Source organism: Microtus pennsylvanicus, chromosome 1 (genome assembly GCF_037038515.1).
Source record: "Microtus pennsylvanicus isolate mMicPen1 chromosome 1, mMicPen1.hap1, whole genome shotgun sequence".
In the NCBI taxonomy this organism is placed as follows: domain Eukaryota; kingdom Metazoa; phylum Chordata; class Mammalia; order Rodentia; family Cricetidae; genus Microtus; species Microtus pennsylvanicus.
Genome location: NC_134579.1, coordinates 144,052,051 through 144,070,305, shown reverse-complemented (window position 1 = coordinate 144,070,305; position 18,255 = coordinate 144,052,051). Strand labels below are relative to the sequence as shown.

The 18,255-nt window shown below is 52.2% G+C and overlaps 1 protein-coding gene across 1 annotated transcript; it reads right to left on the bottom strand.

The window, feature by feature from the left end:
* Window positions 1–3,856: 3,856 nt before the first annotated feature.
* On the bottom strand, window positions 3,857–12,311 carry Calm3 (calmodulin 3). Its single transcript, XM_075990633.1, has 6 exons — window positions 12,109–12,311; window positions 8,041–8,071; window positions 6,032–6,175; window positions 5,819–5,925; window positions 5,531–5,666; window positions 3,857–5,437 (listed from the first exon to the last, which is right to left on the bottom strand). Exons 1-6 carry the CDS (start codon window positions 12,109–12,111, stop codon window positions 5,409–5,411), a joined length of 450 nt encoding a protein of 149 aa, XP_075846748.1. The 5' UTR covers window positions 12,112–12,311; the 3' UTR covers window positions 3,857–5,408.
* Window positions 12,312–18,255: the final 5,944 nt, after the last annotated feature.

Sequence of the window (18,255 nt, the reverse complement as noted above, 5' to 3'; positions counted from 1 at the left end):
GAGTAGGAGGTCCAGGTCTATCCCCAGCAACGGAGAATGTAAGGCCAGCTCTGGCTTGAAAGAATGTGGTTCAAGAGGAGTGGTGGTGGTGCACGCCTTTAATCCCAGCCCTGGCAGAGGCAGGCGGATCTGAGTTCGAGGCCAGCTTGGTCTACAGAGTGAGTTCCAGGACAGGCTCCAAAGTTACACAGAGAAACCCTGTCTCGAAAACCAGACCAAACAAACAAAAATGTGGTTCAGTAGCCACCGCTTGCCTAGTTGGGGCCCTGGGCTCTATATTCATCTTCAGAACTGGGTGGAGGAGGGGCTTTCCTGCTCAGGGGTGGAGTGTGCATTTCACAAGTGTGAGCCTTGGGTGTCAACGCTTAGCGCCCTAAAAAATGGAAAAAAGATCACTTAAACTTTGCTTCCTCCCCCACCGCTTTCTGACCCCTTTCAGTGCCACGATGGCAGCCTGCCAGGATATACCTGCGTCTACCCTCTCACCCATCTTGACCCGTCCGTTGTGACGCTGGGGACACGCCAGTGGCAGACACAACCCTGATTCTGCTCTTCTGGGGCTCACAGCCCTGTGTTCATGTGGTCAGGGCTCGGGAAGGGCACAGGACAGCAGTGAGGGCTTCTTGGAGGTGGTGTCTGCACTGGGCTAAGGATTTAGGAAGCAATCCAGCCGAGTAGCAGGGAGTGTTTCTGTTTTGTTGTAAGTTCTGACTTTGAGATCCAATGCCTCACCGGTTTCTTGGGCCTCTCATGTGTTACTAATTCGTCATACTTTCCCTTGGGTCCACTGTGAGCCAGAGGCTACTCAGTGTCTGATGGAGCAAAAAGAACAGAGCCTTGGCCCTAACTTTGCTCACAGTCCAGAGGGGCAACGACTGAATAATCACATCAATATGTGCTAGAGGAAGCATCTTACACATGAAATCACAAGTTGTGCTGTGGACAGATAGGACATCGGACATGGATAGTGGGGAAAAAAGTCCCAGGCACCTGTTGGGGGTGGGTCTGTCACCATTTTATAACATGTACAAAGTAGCGCAGTCAATTCACCCCAGAACCCTCTCTCACCCTCTCCCACTCTTTGGACCCGCTTCTCCCAATTAACCCCTTTCAATTCTATGTCTTTGACTTTATTAATGATAAGACTTCTCTAGTCATTTCTTTACAAGTCTTTTAGACTTACTTTGCATGCGTGTGTGTGTGTGTGTGTGTGTGTGTGTACATATGCCACAGTGAGCATACAGTGGTCAGAAAACAACTTTCAGGAACCAATTCTCTCTCTACTATGTCGGTTCCAGGAATTGAACTTAGGTTTCAGGCTTGGTGGCAAGCACCTTTATCTGCTGAACCATCTTGCCAGCCCTCTTTCTTTTCTTCCTAGCACTGAACTGACAACCCGTACAAGCTGGGCGTATGACAAATACCTTTCATTTCTGCACTTGGAAGGCTGAGGCAGAATTGCCTGAAGCTGGAGGCTAGCCTAAGTTACTCAGCAAGATCTTGTCTCAAGAAAATCAAAGGCAGTCTGAGGATGTGGCTCAGCTGATAGAGCTGCTGACTTAGCATACTCAAATACTCAAAGCCTCCATCTCCAGCACCTTTTGAAGCTGGGTGTGGTGGTACAGGTTTGTAATGCCAGCACTCAAGGTAGAGGCAGGAGCATCAGGAGTTTAAGGTCATCTTCAGTTGCATAGTGAGTTCTAGACCAGCCTGGGCTACATGAGACCCGCTCTCAAACCAAACCAAAGAAAATAAAAAGTAGCTGGGTGGTGGTGGCACCTGCCTTTAATCCCAGAGCTTGGGAGGCAGAGGCAGGTAGCTCTCTGAGTTTGAGGCCATCCCGGTCTACAGAGCAAGTTCCAGGATAGTCAGGGATATACAGAGAAACCCTGTCTCAATAAAACAAACAAATACAGAAATGACTTTTTAAAAAAGCAGCACACCACTAAGGTCTGGAAACGTGACTCAGAGGGAGATGGCTTGCTTCCCATGCTCGTGACCATGGGTTCCATGCCCAGCACAGAAAAGGACAGACTACAGACAGGGCTGTGACCTGATGGGAGTAACTCCACAGTGACCCAGAACCTATGGGGGAGCTGACTAAGGTCGTGTACACAGAAGTTACCACTTTCTAGGAGCATGATGGATGGATGGAGGCTGTGGAGGCAGCGGCCACTGGCTCATTAGCATCTTCTAGTTGTGGCTCTATTGCAGAGAGAACAGACCCGCATCAGGAACAGCAGGAGCCATGCTGAGGTGCAGGGCCAGTTTGCTGAGAAGGAAACCAGCGAGGCCAGAGGGTGAGCCTAGCCAAGGCGAGCATGTGCTTCAGCTCCAAGGCCAGTCATACCACCCATCTTCCAATTGCACTGAACTGCAGACAGTGGTGGCTGACGGCTTCCTAGGTTGCTAATCGAGCTAAGTTGTAAAAAACTGTTAAAGAACGCAACACTAATAAGTACCAGTCCCAAGGGCCTGAGCAGCAGGCCTCTGGCCTCATGGCTCCACCTGCTGATCATATTGAGAATGACAGAGGTGGCTGCTTGGACTCTGAGGGGACTCTGCCTGGCACCTCCTTGGCTCCCCCGTCTCAGGCCAGGGACCTAGATCTGGGAGCCTGATCTGGACACGACTGCTCCCCTTAAGTGCTTCCTTGGCCTGGAGTTGTAGCTAGCTGCCTGGCCTCACTGTTCACCCTGGGACTGTTAGAAGCTCTGTGTGGGGTGTCTTTGTTTTGTAAAAGATAAGAGGGGGCAGTGTGATGGCTATTTAATAATGTGACCTGTCTTCAAGTAGTAAGTTTTCCCAAACATTGGTAAGGATTCATTGTGGTGGGGGTGGACTGGGGGTATGCTGTGGTCAAACGCTCGGCATCTGGAAGCCCAGTGAGAAGAGGAAAGTGTGATTCTACTGTCACTTCCAAGTGGCAGGCTTTACCTGCTCAGGCTTCCTGTCAGGGAAAAAACAAACCAAGTCTCCAGCTCCTAAGCTGAAGCAGGTGAGGATATGGACACATGGTGGCACAACCTGGAGCTTATTTCTAGTGGTTCAGGAATTACTTTCCATTTTAGTAAACTGAGGCCCAGGGGAAAAGCCACTGCTCCACTCAGTACGATGTGGCCCCATCTATCCTTGTAGGAGTACAGGTGTGGCCAGCAGGTTCTTCTCCACCTGTCTCTCAGCAGACTCTCTGATCTCACCATAGGAGTGTTGGGACTACAGACGTGCCCTACAGCAATGGGCTTATGTGGCTGTCAGGCTCTTAGCTGCTGAGCCACCTCTCTGGCCCCCTTGAAATCGGGAGGCGAGAGGGGCCTGCAGCTGGGAGCTCTTTATGCACACCCTACCTACCACATCCCTCTGCTGCAGCTCCAGAGAACTGGAGGCCTCTCTCCACAGCCTCACAAAGTGCAGGAAGTCAGTGAGCAGCTGTGCCTTGCAACTGATTGGAGTTTTTGTTTTTTCAAATGAGACTGGGTCTCTCTGAAGTCCAGGCTGGCCCTGAACATGGCCCTAGGGGTGAGCCACAACTGCTCAAGATCCTCTGGGGCACTCCTGCTATTACATATGCTGCCAGTGATTAACTGGTGTCATAGTTGGGAGGCCACCAGGGAGACTCACCCATGAAGAACCTGTCACCCTCTGTTCCCCAGTCACAAGGCTTCCCTACTTCCCTTTGCCTGTAGTACCCTTTCTTCATGTTGGGTCAGGTGCCTCTGGGAGCTCTCCTGATGGTGGGCCTCTCGCTGAAGTCCTCACCCAGACAGATCCAGACTTCTGGGCCAGGGTAGTACTTATCCTCGGTGACCTGTCCACAGAGGAAGGTTGAGGGCAGATGGAAGGAAGAGTCCAGACAGGTAGTCACTGTATTTTATTGGAAAACATTGATATATATTTTTCTTCACAGCTTGAACTGAACACAATATTGCCCGGTTTAAAAACAAAAACAAAAATAAAAAAACAAAACAAAAAAACAAAAACCGAAACATTCCGCAAAGTCCACAGCCTCACGCCTACCTGCCCTTACCCTCAGCTCTTGGCTGGGTCTCCCGATATGCCCTGTCCCTCCCTCCCTCAAGGCTGGTGCCAAGGGGTGGAAAGGAGTCTCAAAGCTGGGCAGGTCCCAGCAAAAGCAACGTGATTGCCCTGGGGGGCCAGATGAGAACAGAGAAAGGAAACGAACCCAGACTGAACTGCCCATGTTGACTGACATATGTCCCAGAGGCTAGAGTCAGAAGCAAGGGCGCGGATCATGCTCTCCGCCGGGGAGTGGGGCAGGCAGGGTGAGGAGGGCAGAGGCGGGCAGAAAGCAATGCCAAGTCACCACAGAGGGGCAGGAGGTGCCCGCTGCGTGCTCTGCGCGGTGGCCCACAGAAGTGTTTATTGCAGGTTGGTTCTTGTGAGCATGGTGGGGCTCATCTCCCCTCTCCCCACCCTTCCTTTAGTTGGCCCGGCATGTTAGGGACAAAAATCAAAGTTTTAAGGGGCATAAAGGGGAAGAAGAAAAAAGATCACCAGCACATTACACAGCGACCATCCCCCACATCATTCTTGAACCAGCCCTGAGCTGGGCAGGTGGCTGGGGGCGCCATGGGGGAGCGGCATGGGATGTTAGCACCAGGTATTTACAGAACAGCGTGAGATCGCTGGAGGGATGAGGGCAAGTGTGATCGGCATCATGGCCAATGACAGTCCCCCACCCAGCTTGACCTCAGAAAGCCAGCCAGATGGTTTCAGAACAGACCCGAGTGCTGTCCGCTCTGTCCGTCCCCCTCCAGTAGTGAAAGCATGTTAGCTTCCAAGACCTTCCTGCCCCTTCCCAACCCTCCCACCCCCCACCCCCCATCCTGGGTCCCATCCTGTCACTGCCACACTTCCTCGACTCTCAGTCCTGGAACACCCCCTCTTGGCACCCCGCCCCACAGACGGCTGGGTTTGCACATAGAATCACAGGGCTGGGGTGCATGCAACAGTGGCAGAGGACATGCTCCTCCACATGGCAAAAGCCTGGCTCCCCTCCCCACTGGGCAGGGACAGGAATGGTGGTCACCCCAGCACCCAAAGAAGGGCAAACAGAAGGAAACAAACCAAAAACAGAGGAGAGCCATCCGGGCTGGAGGAGGAGGGCAGAGGCTCCCCAGGGCAATGGGGTTCACCTTATGAATGCATCAGGCCTGGAAAATGGGAACGGAAGGGGGGAGGCCAAAGGAAGCGATGAGGGGCATGGAGGGACAGTCAGGAGGACGGGGAAAGAGCAGTCATGCAGCTTGGGACAAATCTTTTGTTGCTTTATCAGATTCTCAGTCGATCAATTGGTGTTTGCTAGAACCGGGTACGCAGGGGAGTGTTGAAGAGAGGAGAGCGCGAGAAGAGATCAGGAGAACGGGCATGGCCAGCTGCCCGGGCCTTCACTTCGCAGTCATCATCTGTACAAACTCTGTCAAGAGATGTGGAGTTGAGTCCACCACAAGCTAAACCCCTGTGAGCCTCCCAGCTCCAGGGCATGGAGGACCTGCTCAACACAACTCACCTTCATAATTGACCTGGCCATCTCCATCAATGTCAGCCTCTCGGATCATCTCGTCCACTTCCTCATCCGTCAGCTTCTCCCCCAGGTTCGTCATGACGTGACGCAGCTCGGCGGCACTGATATAGCCATTCCCATCCTGGGGTTTGGGGACCAAGGCTTGTCACTCAGCTTCCCCTGCTTGGAGAGCTGTAGTGGCCTCCCCCACATACTGGGAGAAGGGGTTCTGGAAGTGCAGAGGAGACTCTGGCTTTACTGTTTAGGCATCTGTCATAGGGACTGACTGCTTACCTTGTCAAAGACACGGAAGGCCTCTCGGATCTCCTCCTCACTGTCTGTATCCTTCATCTTTCTGGCCATCATGGTCAGGAACTCTGGGAAGTCAATGGTCCCATTGCCTGGAAGTGCAGAGAGGTAGGTGTTACCCAGAGCCCTGTAGGAGAGGTAACAGTTCCCCGAGGTCACAAGAGAGCAGAGTGGGTGAGCACACTCTTAGGAGCTCACCATCAGCGTCCACCTCATTGATCATGTCCTGCAGTTCAGCCTCAGTAGGGTTCTGCCCCAGCGATCTCATCACAGTCCCCAGCTCCTTGGTGGTAATGGTGCCATCTCCATCCTTGTCAAAGAGGGAGAAGGCTTCCTTGAACTCTGGGAAAAGAAAGGAATGTACCAGCAGCCAAGGGTTACAGTAGTCACCTATTTTCAGATGGAGGAGGAAGACACAGGGCTCAGGGCTCCCACTCTTCAGTGTACCCCTGCCTTCTTTCACTCTTTCCTCCTCAGCCCATCAAGCCAAGTGATCTGGCCTGACAGCTGTCCTCTCATAGTTCTCCATTTCTTTGTGGTCCCTGGCTTTGGCCTCTCTCTCAAATGATGCACTGGACCAAAGTGATGGAGCGGATAAGAGGCAAGACAATTCTCCATCTGAAGTTCACTAGCCATGGTCAACTGGCAGGAGGAGAAGGGGAGACTGCAGAGGTTTTGTGTCAACCTCAAAGGGAAATGTTACATCAAATTCCTTCTGTTGTGCACTGCCAGCCCAGTCCCCAGCCGTGGGTGCTACCAGCTTCCAGAGGAGGCGTCAAGCCTGTGGGGGCGGTGACATGTGGGGCAGTCTGCAGCAGGGCTTGGTTGATGGGCAGTATGTGGGGCTGAGGGGCTGGGAGGCAAAGGGGGATGCCTGCCAAGTCAGGAGGACCAGGAGTGTGGTGCTGAGTGGGAAGGCCACAGCTGGGGCCGCATCAGGAGAAGGGAGAGAAGCATGTGGCTCCTGCCCTCCCACTGGGCCCACTTTGGCACCCAGAGCTCCCCACCCCCAAACCCTCTGAGAACAGATGCCTGGCAGCCTGTTCTCAAGAGGGTGTGGGCTGGGGGCGGGGGTGGTGGAGGGGGGTGGTGGACGTTTTGCTAATGGGCTCAGGTTGAAAAGCGAGGTGTTTGTGTTATAGGAGGGCTGGGCTGGGGATGGAAGGGACACACACTGCTGGGCAGCTGTGACCTGAGCTTCTGGGCTGGGGAAATAGTCCAAGTCTCCTTGGGAATGCTGGTAGTGGGGCAGGCAGTCGAGAGCGGGTCATGTGACCCATGAGCTCATGACCAATAAACAATTCTAATCTTTCAGCTTTCCTTGGTGGGTCTCTAGCTGCTCAGGGCCAAAGTGTGACTCTGAGAAAACAGGTCCTCTTCTAATAGGTCATGGACAGCAAAGCTGAGGGCAGAGACCTTCTCTTCTCTTACTTTGGCCTCAGGTCAGTTGTGTGGCAACCTGTGGTTAGGAGATATCCCAGGAGTGCCTCAGGCTGTGGAGGGGGAGGGGCAGAAGCATGGAAACCTAGTCCATAGCTCCATCAGTCCTGTAGCTGGTCTTCCTGGGGGCTTGGGTTGGGGGCAGAGCCACAAAAATAAAGCCATATGGGGTCTAGGGGGGGTTGTTTAGCTTATGTGAGGCAGGAGACTGTTGTTTATGCAGGAAGAATTTATGGGGTGCCCACTATGCTCCAGGCATTGAGGATATGGTAGCAGCTAATACAACCAATTGCTATGTTCTAGGAACTGATTCCTGGTGCCAGGCAATAACAGGGACAAAAAAACAAACAGAACATCAGACAGGCCTGTACCACACAGGCAGGAGTGATGGAGAGAAAGAAGCGCCCTGCTTGAGGTGGGGTCAGGGAAGCTAAGATCTATCAGAGGCTGGGTAGGAAGAGGAAAAAGGAAGCAAGTGAGCAGTGGAGGTGGGAGTGGCCAGCCAATAGCAAGGGAGGTAGGGGTACACCTCCTCAGTTTGGTTGGCCCGAACTGGGAGGGCCAGCTGGGTGGGGTGTGCAGGAGAACGTCATTTCAAGGCCCCAGGAGGAGACGGACAGCCCTTGTAGCCTGGCCCAGGGCTGTGGGGAAGGTGTGGCAATGCCTGCTAAGCTTTTCTGCACGTTCACCAGCATTCTAGCTGCAGGCCTGGACACACGTCATCAGATCAGGGGCTAGCTAAGATCCTGCTTCAGAGTGGCACTCACCTGCAATCTGTTCTTCAGTCAGCTGGTCAGCCTGGAAAAGGAGGAAGGAGAGTAAGTCTCAGGGCTAAGCCACCCACCTGGGATGTGGCATCCTGCCCCTGCCCAGACCTCTCTGCTAAGGCCACTTTCATAAGGTGCACCTGCTGGGCGAGGGAAGCGCGTGTCCGAGTCAGGGCCTAGGACAGTCAGGACCCACAAGTCAGGTGCTAGGGTGGGCTGCAACCACAGGCAGGCTGAGGAAGCACCCAGCCCGGGAGCAGGGCTGCTCCAACGCCAACCTGGATACAGAGCATGCAGTGCTGAGGCTGTGCTTAGGGAGCCCCAGAGGCCGAGGCAAGAAGCAGCTGCCCCAGAGGCCGAGGCAAGAAGCAGCTGCCCTAGAGGCCTCATCAAGTGCTCTAGAAGGCTCCAGGCCAGTCCTTGGGTAGGGTGGAGGGAAGCTGCCTGGGGCTATCTTCGCTAGCTTCTCATCTGGAGATACTAGACTGTCAACACTTCTTTTAACTGGTGTCTCCAAGTTGCTCCAGGGCCTGAAAGAACCCTGGTCAGGAGAGAGGCTGCTCTAGCCACTCACGTGCCAGGTAGGAACAGGGCACCATTCTGTTCTGTTACTTTTGGGTAAGAGGGGCAAGCGACAGGAAGTGACTGCAGCAGGCAACCACGGTGGCAAAGGACTGAAGTCTGCTTGGGCTTCAGCCTTTCCAATTCAGCACTGCAGTTTTTAACCCTTTTCAGTCCAGGCTTCAGCACCCGCTTCATCTAGGGTTGCATGGAGGAGGTAAAGTGCTCAGCTCTTCCTCACTACAGCCCTGGTTGTTTGCAGTGCAGAGGTCCTAAAGGGAGGAGTGAATGGGGGTTGGATCCCAACTTCTAAACTATAAGGCTAATTTTATTTTTGCTGTGAGAATCCCTGGGCCACTGTAGTCCACGACACTTCCTTTCCTTTTTCCATGAGGGCAAGGAGTACGAAGGCCGCAGCAGGGTCCCAGCCTGAGCTTGGAGGCCCAAGAAACAGAATGAACTATGGCAGGCATACATATCATTCTACTAAGGTTCTGGAGCTTCTAGCAAAGCCACAAACACTGCCCACCCTTACCCCTTGAGCAGGTCTTGCAAACACTAGCCCACCCCACTCCATATTCATAATGATGCACACTGGAGGATACTGTTTAATCTGGAGGACGAGAACCTGCGACCAAGCCCCAAACATAAAGTATCAGAGGAGTCAAAGTGATGGAGACAGTGGGGAGATGCCTGTGGGGGTGAGAGTGGGGAGTAGAGATAGCAAAGGCTATCAGAAATGACTCAGAGTGGTGGGCTTCCTAACCCTGCCCTGGTGGCCTGGGCCAAGGAGCCCTTGCTCTAGCTGCCCTCCGGAGCTCAAGAGTGGGAGAAGGCGCCCAGGCCCACCCCGTGGTTCTGACACCTGAGGACACTGCTGCTGGAGAAGGCACCCAGGCCCACCCCGTGGTTCTGACACCTGAGGACACTGCTGCTGGCTGCTCCCAGAAAGTGAGAAGAGAATGGGCTTCTGGTTACCGAGGCCAGTCTGTGCTGGGGGAGGGGAGGAGGAAGCAGAGAGGAGCAGGGAGGACAGCTATGGAGCCCATCTGCTTTTCATTCTCTTCCATGGGCCTAGTATGGGAAAAGACAGCCCACTCGGGACCTTCCCATCACACAGTGCTGTCTGCAAGAAGCCCTGCTTTCTCGCCCTTTTGGTGACACTAAAGGGGAAATGGGGGCAAGAAGGCCAAGGCAGGTTGCCGAAGAGCCAAGGATGCCCGGCCCTGGAGGCTGCTATGTGCCATTTCTCCCCAAAGAGCTGGAAGCTGCAGAGGCACTGTCACGGTTGCTGCAAATAGGCGTGGCTCTGGCTCTGTGGAGGGCCTGTCAGACGCTCTCCCTGACATCCGGGAGCCCTTTCCCCTGCTCCATCAAGGAAAGGCCACAAGATATCCCGGCAGGGCTGTTGGCCTGGAAAACGAATGGCCCAAGAAGTAAGGCTGACTATTGCTGGAGGCCCTTCCCAGCCCAGATCATTGGCTTTCACCGAAGAATAACCCTGCGTTTTCCCAAAGCTTCATCTCAGGCTCCAGAGAGAGGCTGGACAAGAAAAAGCAACTTGGGGTGGGGAGGGAAGAGGGGATTATTTCTCTGTCTTGTCCCAGTCCCCAGCGGGTGCCAGAAAATCCCTGTTAAATGAGCTCAGAAACCAAGACCAGGGCCCCTCACCGGGGCCAAGGAGGAGCCACAGAGCTCAGGCCAAAGTCCAAGGCCAGTTACCAGGGATTCTTCCCTCCAATATCCTGCTGACTACAAACAGAAAGAGAAAAGCTGGTCAGGGCCAAAGCTGGGACCCTCCTTTGGAGGTGGGGAATGGGGGTTGCTGGCAGCTGCCCAAGCTGCAGGGCCCCTTTAGCAAGGTTCTGCTGGGGGGGGGGAAATGGGGTGGCGGCAAGAGGAGCCCTCAGGTCTGTGTCAGCAGTATGAGATCTGATACATGGTGGCGGCTGCCTGTCCTCCCCAGCTTTGCCAGGGAGGGTGGTGCACACGGTTCCCAGGCTGAGCCTGGGGGGGCTGGGGATGTTGTGGGTGGCAGGACCAGGAGAGAAGTAGTCTGCTGTTTTGCCTCTAGAAGCTCTAGCTGTGGGGAGCTGGGCAAGAGGCCTTTAAAGAACAAGTGGCCCTCAAGCCAATGAGAGGGTCCCTTGAAGGTCTTCTCTGGAGAAGCACTGCAGCCCCCACCCTGAGGGATGGGACTAGGCGTCTGTCACTGACACCACACTGTACTGTATTGCACTGTCATTTGGCACAGTGAGGAGAAGCAGGTGCATGGAGCTGGAGGAAAAAGGCAGTTCTCCTGGCTTACAGGGGACAACGAGGGGGCCAGGCTTCCTGGCTTAAGCAAGATAGCTTATCTGGTGCACCCCAAACTTTGACCCCACTCTCATTTCACGCAGTTTCAGTGCGCAATAGGGATCCGAACAACTCCGCCCACCCGCTCCTGCTGCCATGGTGCCTTCAGCCTGGCCTAGCCCCATTCTTCCCAGGGAAAGGGGGGCGCGCAGCCATTCCTTCAGATCCTCTGCAGGAGCCCACTACCAACATCAGCTTTTGTGTGGGACCTTTCCCTGGAGACAGCCACCTCTAAACCTAGGCCTACCTCAGTTACCATTCATTGTCTCCTCCACCATTCCTCTAGAAGCCTGCCCAATCTCACCCCACCACCCAAACGCAAGTCCTCCCCCATCCCTCACCTTGGAAACCCCGTTTTTCACCGACCCAAACAAAACACGCCTCATCAACCCTCCCTTCAATCCCTCTTCGTAGTGCAACAACCTTAACCTCAGAATCCTTCCTAGCTATCCCCTACCAAGTTCTCCACAAGGCTCCCTGGTTCCCCCACTACCCCTGATCACATTCCTACTCCTTTAAAACATCTCTAAGACCCCAATCCTCCTCAGTCCCCATGTGGGTCCCCGCAAGCTCCAAGAGCATCTTCTAGCCTCTGCAGCCACCCACCTCGGCTCCTCCTTACCTCAGCCTGCACCTGACCCTCCTCCTCGGCAATGCTTGTCCTTGGAGAGACCCCTCCCCCACCGGGGTCTAGTAGGCAGAAGTGACCCCGGATCCCATCTCCATCTATTCTCTCCTATGCAGAATACCCCTGAGGAGCCGATCGGCCCCCTCTCCCACTCAGGCTCAGCTACCCACGGCCACCCCTCCAGGAACAGCCTCCTGCATTCTTCCAGAAACTAACGCCTTCAACGCCGGCGTTTTCTATTTTCTCCTCCCTTGCTCGGGGGGGTAAGGATGTGATTCTGAGATCAATCGTCCCGTGATAGATCCGAATGCTCCTTGCGCGCGCGGGGGGGAGGGTGTCCAGTGTTCCCCTATTTGAAGTCTCAGATTATCTGTTTGGGGGTCCCACCAATTCAACCTGGTGATAAAGTAGCTTCTAGAAGTCCCAAGGGCCGCCTGGGAGATCCCGAGGGGCCCGGTCTCTGTCCCCCAAGGTTCGCTCGTCATCTCGGGGGGTCCCCTCCCGACATCGGCCGCCTCACTCACCATGGCGAGGCACCGGGTGTCCGGAGCTCGGGGATCGAGGTTACTCTGGCGGCGGCAGCAGCTGCAGCAGCTCGAGCTCCGCCGCGCGTCCGCGCCTCCACACTCTTTGCCCGCAGCGCGCGCCGCCGCCGCCGCCGCCCGCCCCAACGGTCCCTCAACGGCAGCCTCGCGCGCCCCGCCTCGCCCGGCCCCGCCCCACCCGGCCCGCGCGCTCCCGCTGCACTGCGGCTTTCTCGGGATCCCTCCGCGCCAGGACCGCGCTCTTCGCCCCGGGAATTAGCCGCCGGGCACGCGCACGCGCGCTCCCCGCCACGAGGACTACTTTCGGTCTCCGCGCTCTCAGCCTCTTCTATCCGCTCAGCTTTCCTCTTTGGCGGAGGGGCACCGGGTGGCGGAGAGTGACGCGTCCCTCTGTGAGCCACGCAGCTATTGGACCCGCCTCGTGGCGGAAATGAGAACGCAACGCCGATTGGTCCGGCCTTCCCTGCAATGCGTCAAACCGGGGCGAGCCACTGAGCGGTGTGTGTGGGGGGAACTGCAGGAGCTGTGTGGCTCTGTGGGGCCGCGCGGCATAAAGAGGCGAAGACGGAAGCGATGTGGGTGTTGCAGACGCAAATACGTTGTCTCTGAGGCTTGGAAGTAGCAAAAAGGCTGGAGAAAGACGCAGGACTTTCTTCTCTCTCCCCTTGAGCAGATACAAGATGGTTTAATCCAAAACCTTGGGGTCTGGGAGCCTTGCCTGGCCCGGCTCTTCACAGTGGCTGGGTCTTCTAGGTTCCGTCCCTCTCCTGAGGGTTCCATCCTCTGCCGGTACAGTATGCTGGGATGACTCAGCGGGTGAAGGCGCTTGCCGTCAAGTACGATGATATGAGTTCGATTCTGAGGACTCACGTGGCAGAAGGGGAACCAGACTCCCACAAATATTCCTCTGACCTCCATTTGCACGCTGTATAAATGTAAACAAACATGGGAATTTAAAAGGTGCACTAGAGCAATATGTAGGAATCTCCACTTGACTCTTGACCCTCTCAGGATCTGTACCCAGGACAGTCTCTGGATGCAAAACCTTTTCATTCATTCATTGGGCACTGCTGTATGCAGAGATTTGGTGCTTGACTGGGCTGGGGACATCACAGTGTGACTCCTTATTCTAGGATTCAAGACACAGAAGGGAAAAGAACTTATATAAGGGTAGCAGAGACTACTGTACTGTATAGCACAGTATATGGTACCGTATACTAACTACTATACAGTTCCTTCGTTTAGAATAGGCAGTGACGCCGGGCGGTGGTGGTGCCTTTAATCCCAGCACTCGGGAGGCAGAGGCAGGCGGATCTCTGAGTTCGAGGCCAGCCTGGTCCACAAGAGCTAGTTCCAGGACAGGCTCCAAAGCTACAGAGAAACCCTGTCTCAAAAACAACAACAAAAGAATAGGAGGTGACATTCGTTCATTCTCTCTCTCCTCCTCCTGCTCCTTATTCATTAATTCTCTCTCCTTCTCTTCCTCCTCCTCCTCATTCATTCTCTCTCTCCCCCCGTCATTTATTCCTTCTCTCCACCTCCTGCTTCTTATTAATTCTCTCTTCTCCTCCTCCTCATTCATTCATTCTTCCTCTCTCCTCCTTCCCCCTCCTCCTTTTCGAGACAGGGTTTCTCTGTGTAGTCGTAGCTGTCCTGAAACTCGCTCTGCAGATAAGGCTTAAGGCTGGCCTCCCGAGTGCTGGGAGAAAAGGTGTGCACCACATTGCGCGGCCAGAGTTGACTCTTTGTTGTCCATCAGCTTCTCGCCACTGTGATTGGCTGAGAGACAGACGTGTTAATCTGGTCAGACAACATAACGCCCCATCCAGAATAGGATGTAGGCTGAACCAATGAGAACCCTGCCCTGGATTTCTGTCTCTGGAACTTTTGGGATCAGAAATCTCTCTTTTGAGGTAGAGGGAGGCCATGGGAGAATTCATTCTTTCTGTAGATGCTGCCTTTGGCCTCCTCCCAAATCTGCTCTCATCTTAGGAAAGAAAACGTCTAGAGCAGAAGGGAATAAACTGACATAGAGCAGAGGCAGAGAGGAGGAGGGATGGATCTTGGGCTTAAACCGCAGCCTCTAACGCAAGAATGACTACATATGACAGCGATTCTCAGCACGTGGGTCGCGACCCCTTGGGGGTTGCATATCAGATATTTACATATGATTCATAACAGTAGCAAAATTACCGTTATGAAGTAGCTACAAAAATAATTTTATGGTTGGGGGGGTCACCACAACGTGAGGAACTGTATTAAAGGGACGCAGCATTAAGAAGGTTGAGAACCGCTGAGATATGCCATTAAACTGTGCCCTCCAGGCTGTAGAGATGACCCAGTCGTTAAAAGCTAGGTTCACAACCAATAAAATGTCCCCATACCTTTTTGAATAATGGCATCTTAGTTTGGTTTCTACTGCTGTAATAGAGGCCATGTCCAAAAGCAGCCTGAGGAGGAGGAAAGGGTTTATTAGCTACAGTCCTTTTTGAAGGGAAGTCAAAGCCACAGCTCAGGGCAGGAACTGAAGTAGAGGCCATGGAGGAACCCTTGTCCTGGCTTGCTCCTTATGGCTTTCCAGCCTGCCCCCCCCCTTTGTTTTTGTTTTTCGAGACAAGGTTTCTCTGTTTAACAGTCCTGGCTGGATGTTCTAGAACTCACTCTGTAGACCAAGCTGGCCTTAAACTCACAGAAATCCCCCTGCCTCTGCCTCCCTAGTACTGGGATTAAAGGTGTGCACCTCATGGATATATATATATATATACTCTAACTCACAACATATCAAAAATGATCTTGATCTTCTCACTCTTCTGTGCCTGGTTTAATCAAGACTTAGATTGAACTCAGGACCGTCTGCATGCTAGGCAAACACTCTACTGAGGCTGTCATGTTCCGGCTCTAAGCCTGAATTTGAGCTGCCAGTCTTTGCTGTGAGGGATCCCAGGAGCAGCACACGTATTTTTCTCTGATGTCTTGTCCTCCCACTTTCCAGAATAATTGATGGTTTTGCTAGCTGCATTGCTAACCAGCGTAAAACCAACATTTCCCAAATGACCTGCCAGTTAGGTGTGACTCCTAGATGGAATTCTACTGAAGTATGCAAGTGGAAATTATATGTCCAATTTCTGGACAATACCTTTAAAAGAGAGTGTGATAGCTTTTGGGGGGGGGCAGTTTCTGTTCTTTCTTTTATTTTCTCTTTTCTTGTCTCCCCTTCCCTTTATTTTGGAGACAGAGTTTCTTTGTGTAGCCCTGGCTGTCCTGGAACTACCTCTGTAGACCAGGCTGGCCTCGAACTCAGAGATCCTCCTGCCTCTGCCTCCTGAGTGCTGGGATTAAAAGCGTGTAATCCCATGTTCAGTTTTTGTTTTGTTTTGAAACAAGAGGTCTGAAAATCTGAGGTCACCTGGGCTCAGGTGTCAAAGGGAAGTTTTTAAAAATTATTTTATTAATTTATTTCTATGTCTGTGGGTATTTTGCCTGCATGTATCTCTGTGCACAACATTTATGCCTGGTACTTGAGGAGGCCAGAAGAGGGCTTTGAATCTCGTAGGATTGGAGTCACAGATGTTTGTGAACTGCTATGTAAATGTGGGAATTGAACCAGGTACTCAAGAAGATCAGGCAATGCTCTTAACCACTGAGCCATCTCTTCAGCTCCAAAAGGAAGTTTCTTTAAGCAAATGTCATAGCAGATTATTTCTTTCTTTAAAAGTTTTGTTTCTTGGGCTGGAGAGATGGCTCAGAGGTTAAGAGCACTGCCTGTTTTTCCAGCAGTCCTGAGTTCAATTCCCAGCAACCACATGGTGGCTCACAAACATCTATAATGAGATCTGGTGCCTCTTCTGACATACAGGCATACATGCAGGCAGAACACTATATACATAATAAGTAAATACATCTTTTTTAAAGATTTATGTATGTATGTATGTATATATACAGTATTCTGCCTGCATATATGCTTGTAGGCCAGAAGAGGACACCAGATCTCATTATAGATGGTTGTGAGATATTATAGATGGTGGTAGTCACTGGGAATTGAACTCAGGACCTCTGGTAGAGCAGCCTGGGCTCTTAACCTCTGAGGCATCTCTCCAGCCCCTCAGCCTGTTTTCTTATAGAATCCAGGATCAGCACCCTAGGAATGGCTCCACCTACTGTGAACCAGGCCCTCCTGCCTTAATCATCATTCAAGAAATTCAGGGGCTGGAGAGATGGCTCAGTGGTTAAGAGCATTGCCTGCTCTTCCAAAGGTCATGAGTTCAATTCCCGGCAACCACATGGTGGCTCACAACCATCTGTAATGAAGTTTGGTGCCCTCTTCTGTCCTGCAGATACACACACAGACAGAATATTGTATACATAATAAATAAATATTAAAAAAAAAAGAAATTCAACACAGGCTTTCCTACAGGCCAGTCTGGTGGGGGCATCTTCTCAGTTGAGGGTCCCTCTTCCCAGATGACTCCAGCTTGTGTCAAGTTGACATAAAACTAGCCAGCACCTGATCCACCTCTGGTTTCTCTAGACACTAGCAGCCACATGTCCATATTGCTTCCACACAGATATAAAACAAATTAAAAGCAAATAAATACAATACTAAAATTTTGGGGGCTGGAGAGATGGCTCAGTGGTTAAGAGCACTGGCTGCTCTTTCAGAGGTCCTGTGTTTAATTCCCAGCAAGCACATGGTGGCTCACAACCATCTATAATGAGACCTGGCAGTTGTAAGCTACCTGATGTGGATTCTGGGAGTGGAACTGAAGAAGTAAATGCTCTTAACCACTGTGCAATTTCTCCAGCCCCCAATATAGTCTTTTTGCTTGTTTCTGACACACGGTCCTGCTGTGTGGCCCTAGCTGGCCTGGAATGCACAGAGACTCTACCTCTCAAGTGTTTCACAATCTATTCTTGATAGTACACTGCAATTAGATATATGCAAATTAGATATATACAAGTTACTAATTCTGCTGTGTTCTCCTCCATTCTTTCCTCTCCTTTTCTTTTTTTCTGTAGTCCTTGTCCTTGAACTCACAGCCAATCCTCCTATCTCAGCTTCCTGAGCCCTGGGATAACAGGTGGGAGCCACCACTCTCAGCTCCGAGATCACTTTTTACATTGAGTCAGCTTCACACTTGGTTCACTGTCCACGTCCCTTCCTAAACAGTGTTAGGGAGAGCAGAGGTTTATGGCGAGTTCCCAGTCTTGTTGGTTATGTGATCTTTAGGGATTTCACAGGCATCTCTGAACCTCAGTCTCTTTCTCTGTGAAATGGGTACTGCAATAATTTTTCTCCCAAAAATTATCAGGAGGATTTAATGGGACTGTATTCTTGGGATGTAACATCTCAGAACATAATTTATGACAACCTTAGCTGTCCGGCTGTTGAGTGTCTCCTTGCCAACAGAGTTGTCTGCTGTGACCCCTGTAAAGTATATGTGTGAAGTGCTCTATCAGAGAGACCCGAGTTTCTTGTGTTTTGCTTTTTAAAATCTGTATCTTTATTTATTTACTTTCTTATTTTTATCCCATCTGTGTGGGTGTTTTGCCTGGATATATGACTGTGCACCATGTGCGTGCCTGGAGCCCTTGGAGGCCAGAAGAAAGCATCAGATCTCAGAGACTGGAGTTATAGGCAGCTGTGAGCCACCGTGTGTGCTGGGGCTTGAGTCTGGGTCCTCTGAGAGAGCTGCCAGAGCTCTTAATTGCGGAGCCATGTTTCCAGTCCCGAGACCTGGGTTTAAATATGGAAATAATCACTCCTTTGGTTCCTGTCTGTGTGATTTCAGGCAGAAGACTTTTAACCTCTCTGTTAGGCGGAGAACCTGGGGGGGGGGGGGCACAGGCAATGCTGAGCGTACAAGTCCAAAAGGTGTCCTGCAGTTCACTCATGGGCCACAAGAGGGAGATCTGGCGAAGAGTCTTACTATCTCTCCTAACAGGTTACTACCAGGGTTGATGGAACCCTGACCCTCTACCGGGGCAAAGGCACAGGTCTTGGATTCTGTTCTTTTTGTGAGATAACATAACTAATGATCCTCTTCTGATTTGGTGACGGAAAAAATCTACCAGTGTGTATTCCTTTTTAACAGCTTTGGAAGTAACGGATCTCACCATGGCCACAGA

Coding starts and splice junctions, on each gene's coding strand:
- Calm3 (XM_075990633.1), bottom strand. Junction 6,176..8,040: donor GACTGAAGAACAGATTGCAG/GTGAGTGCCACT, acceptor TTCTTTTCCCAG/AGTTCAAGGAAGCCTTCTCC. Junction 5,926..6,031: donor CAATGAGGTGGACGCTGATG/GTGAGCTCCTAA, acceptor CTGCACTTCCAG/GCAATGGGACCATTGACTTC.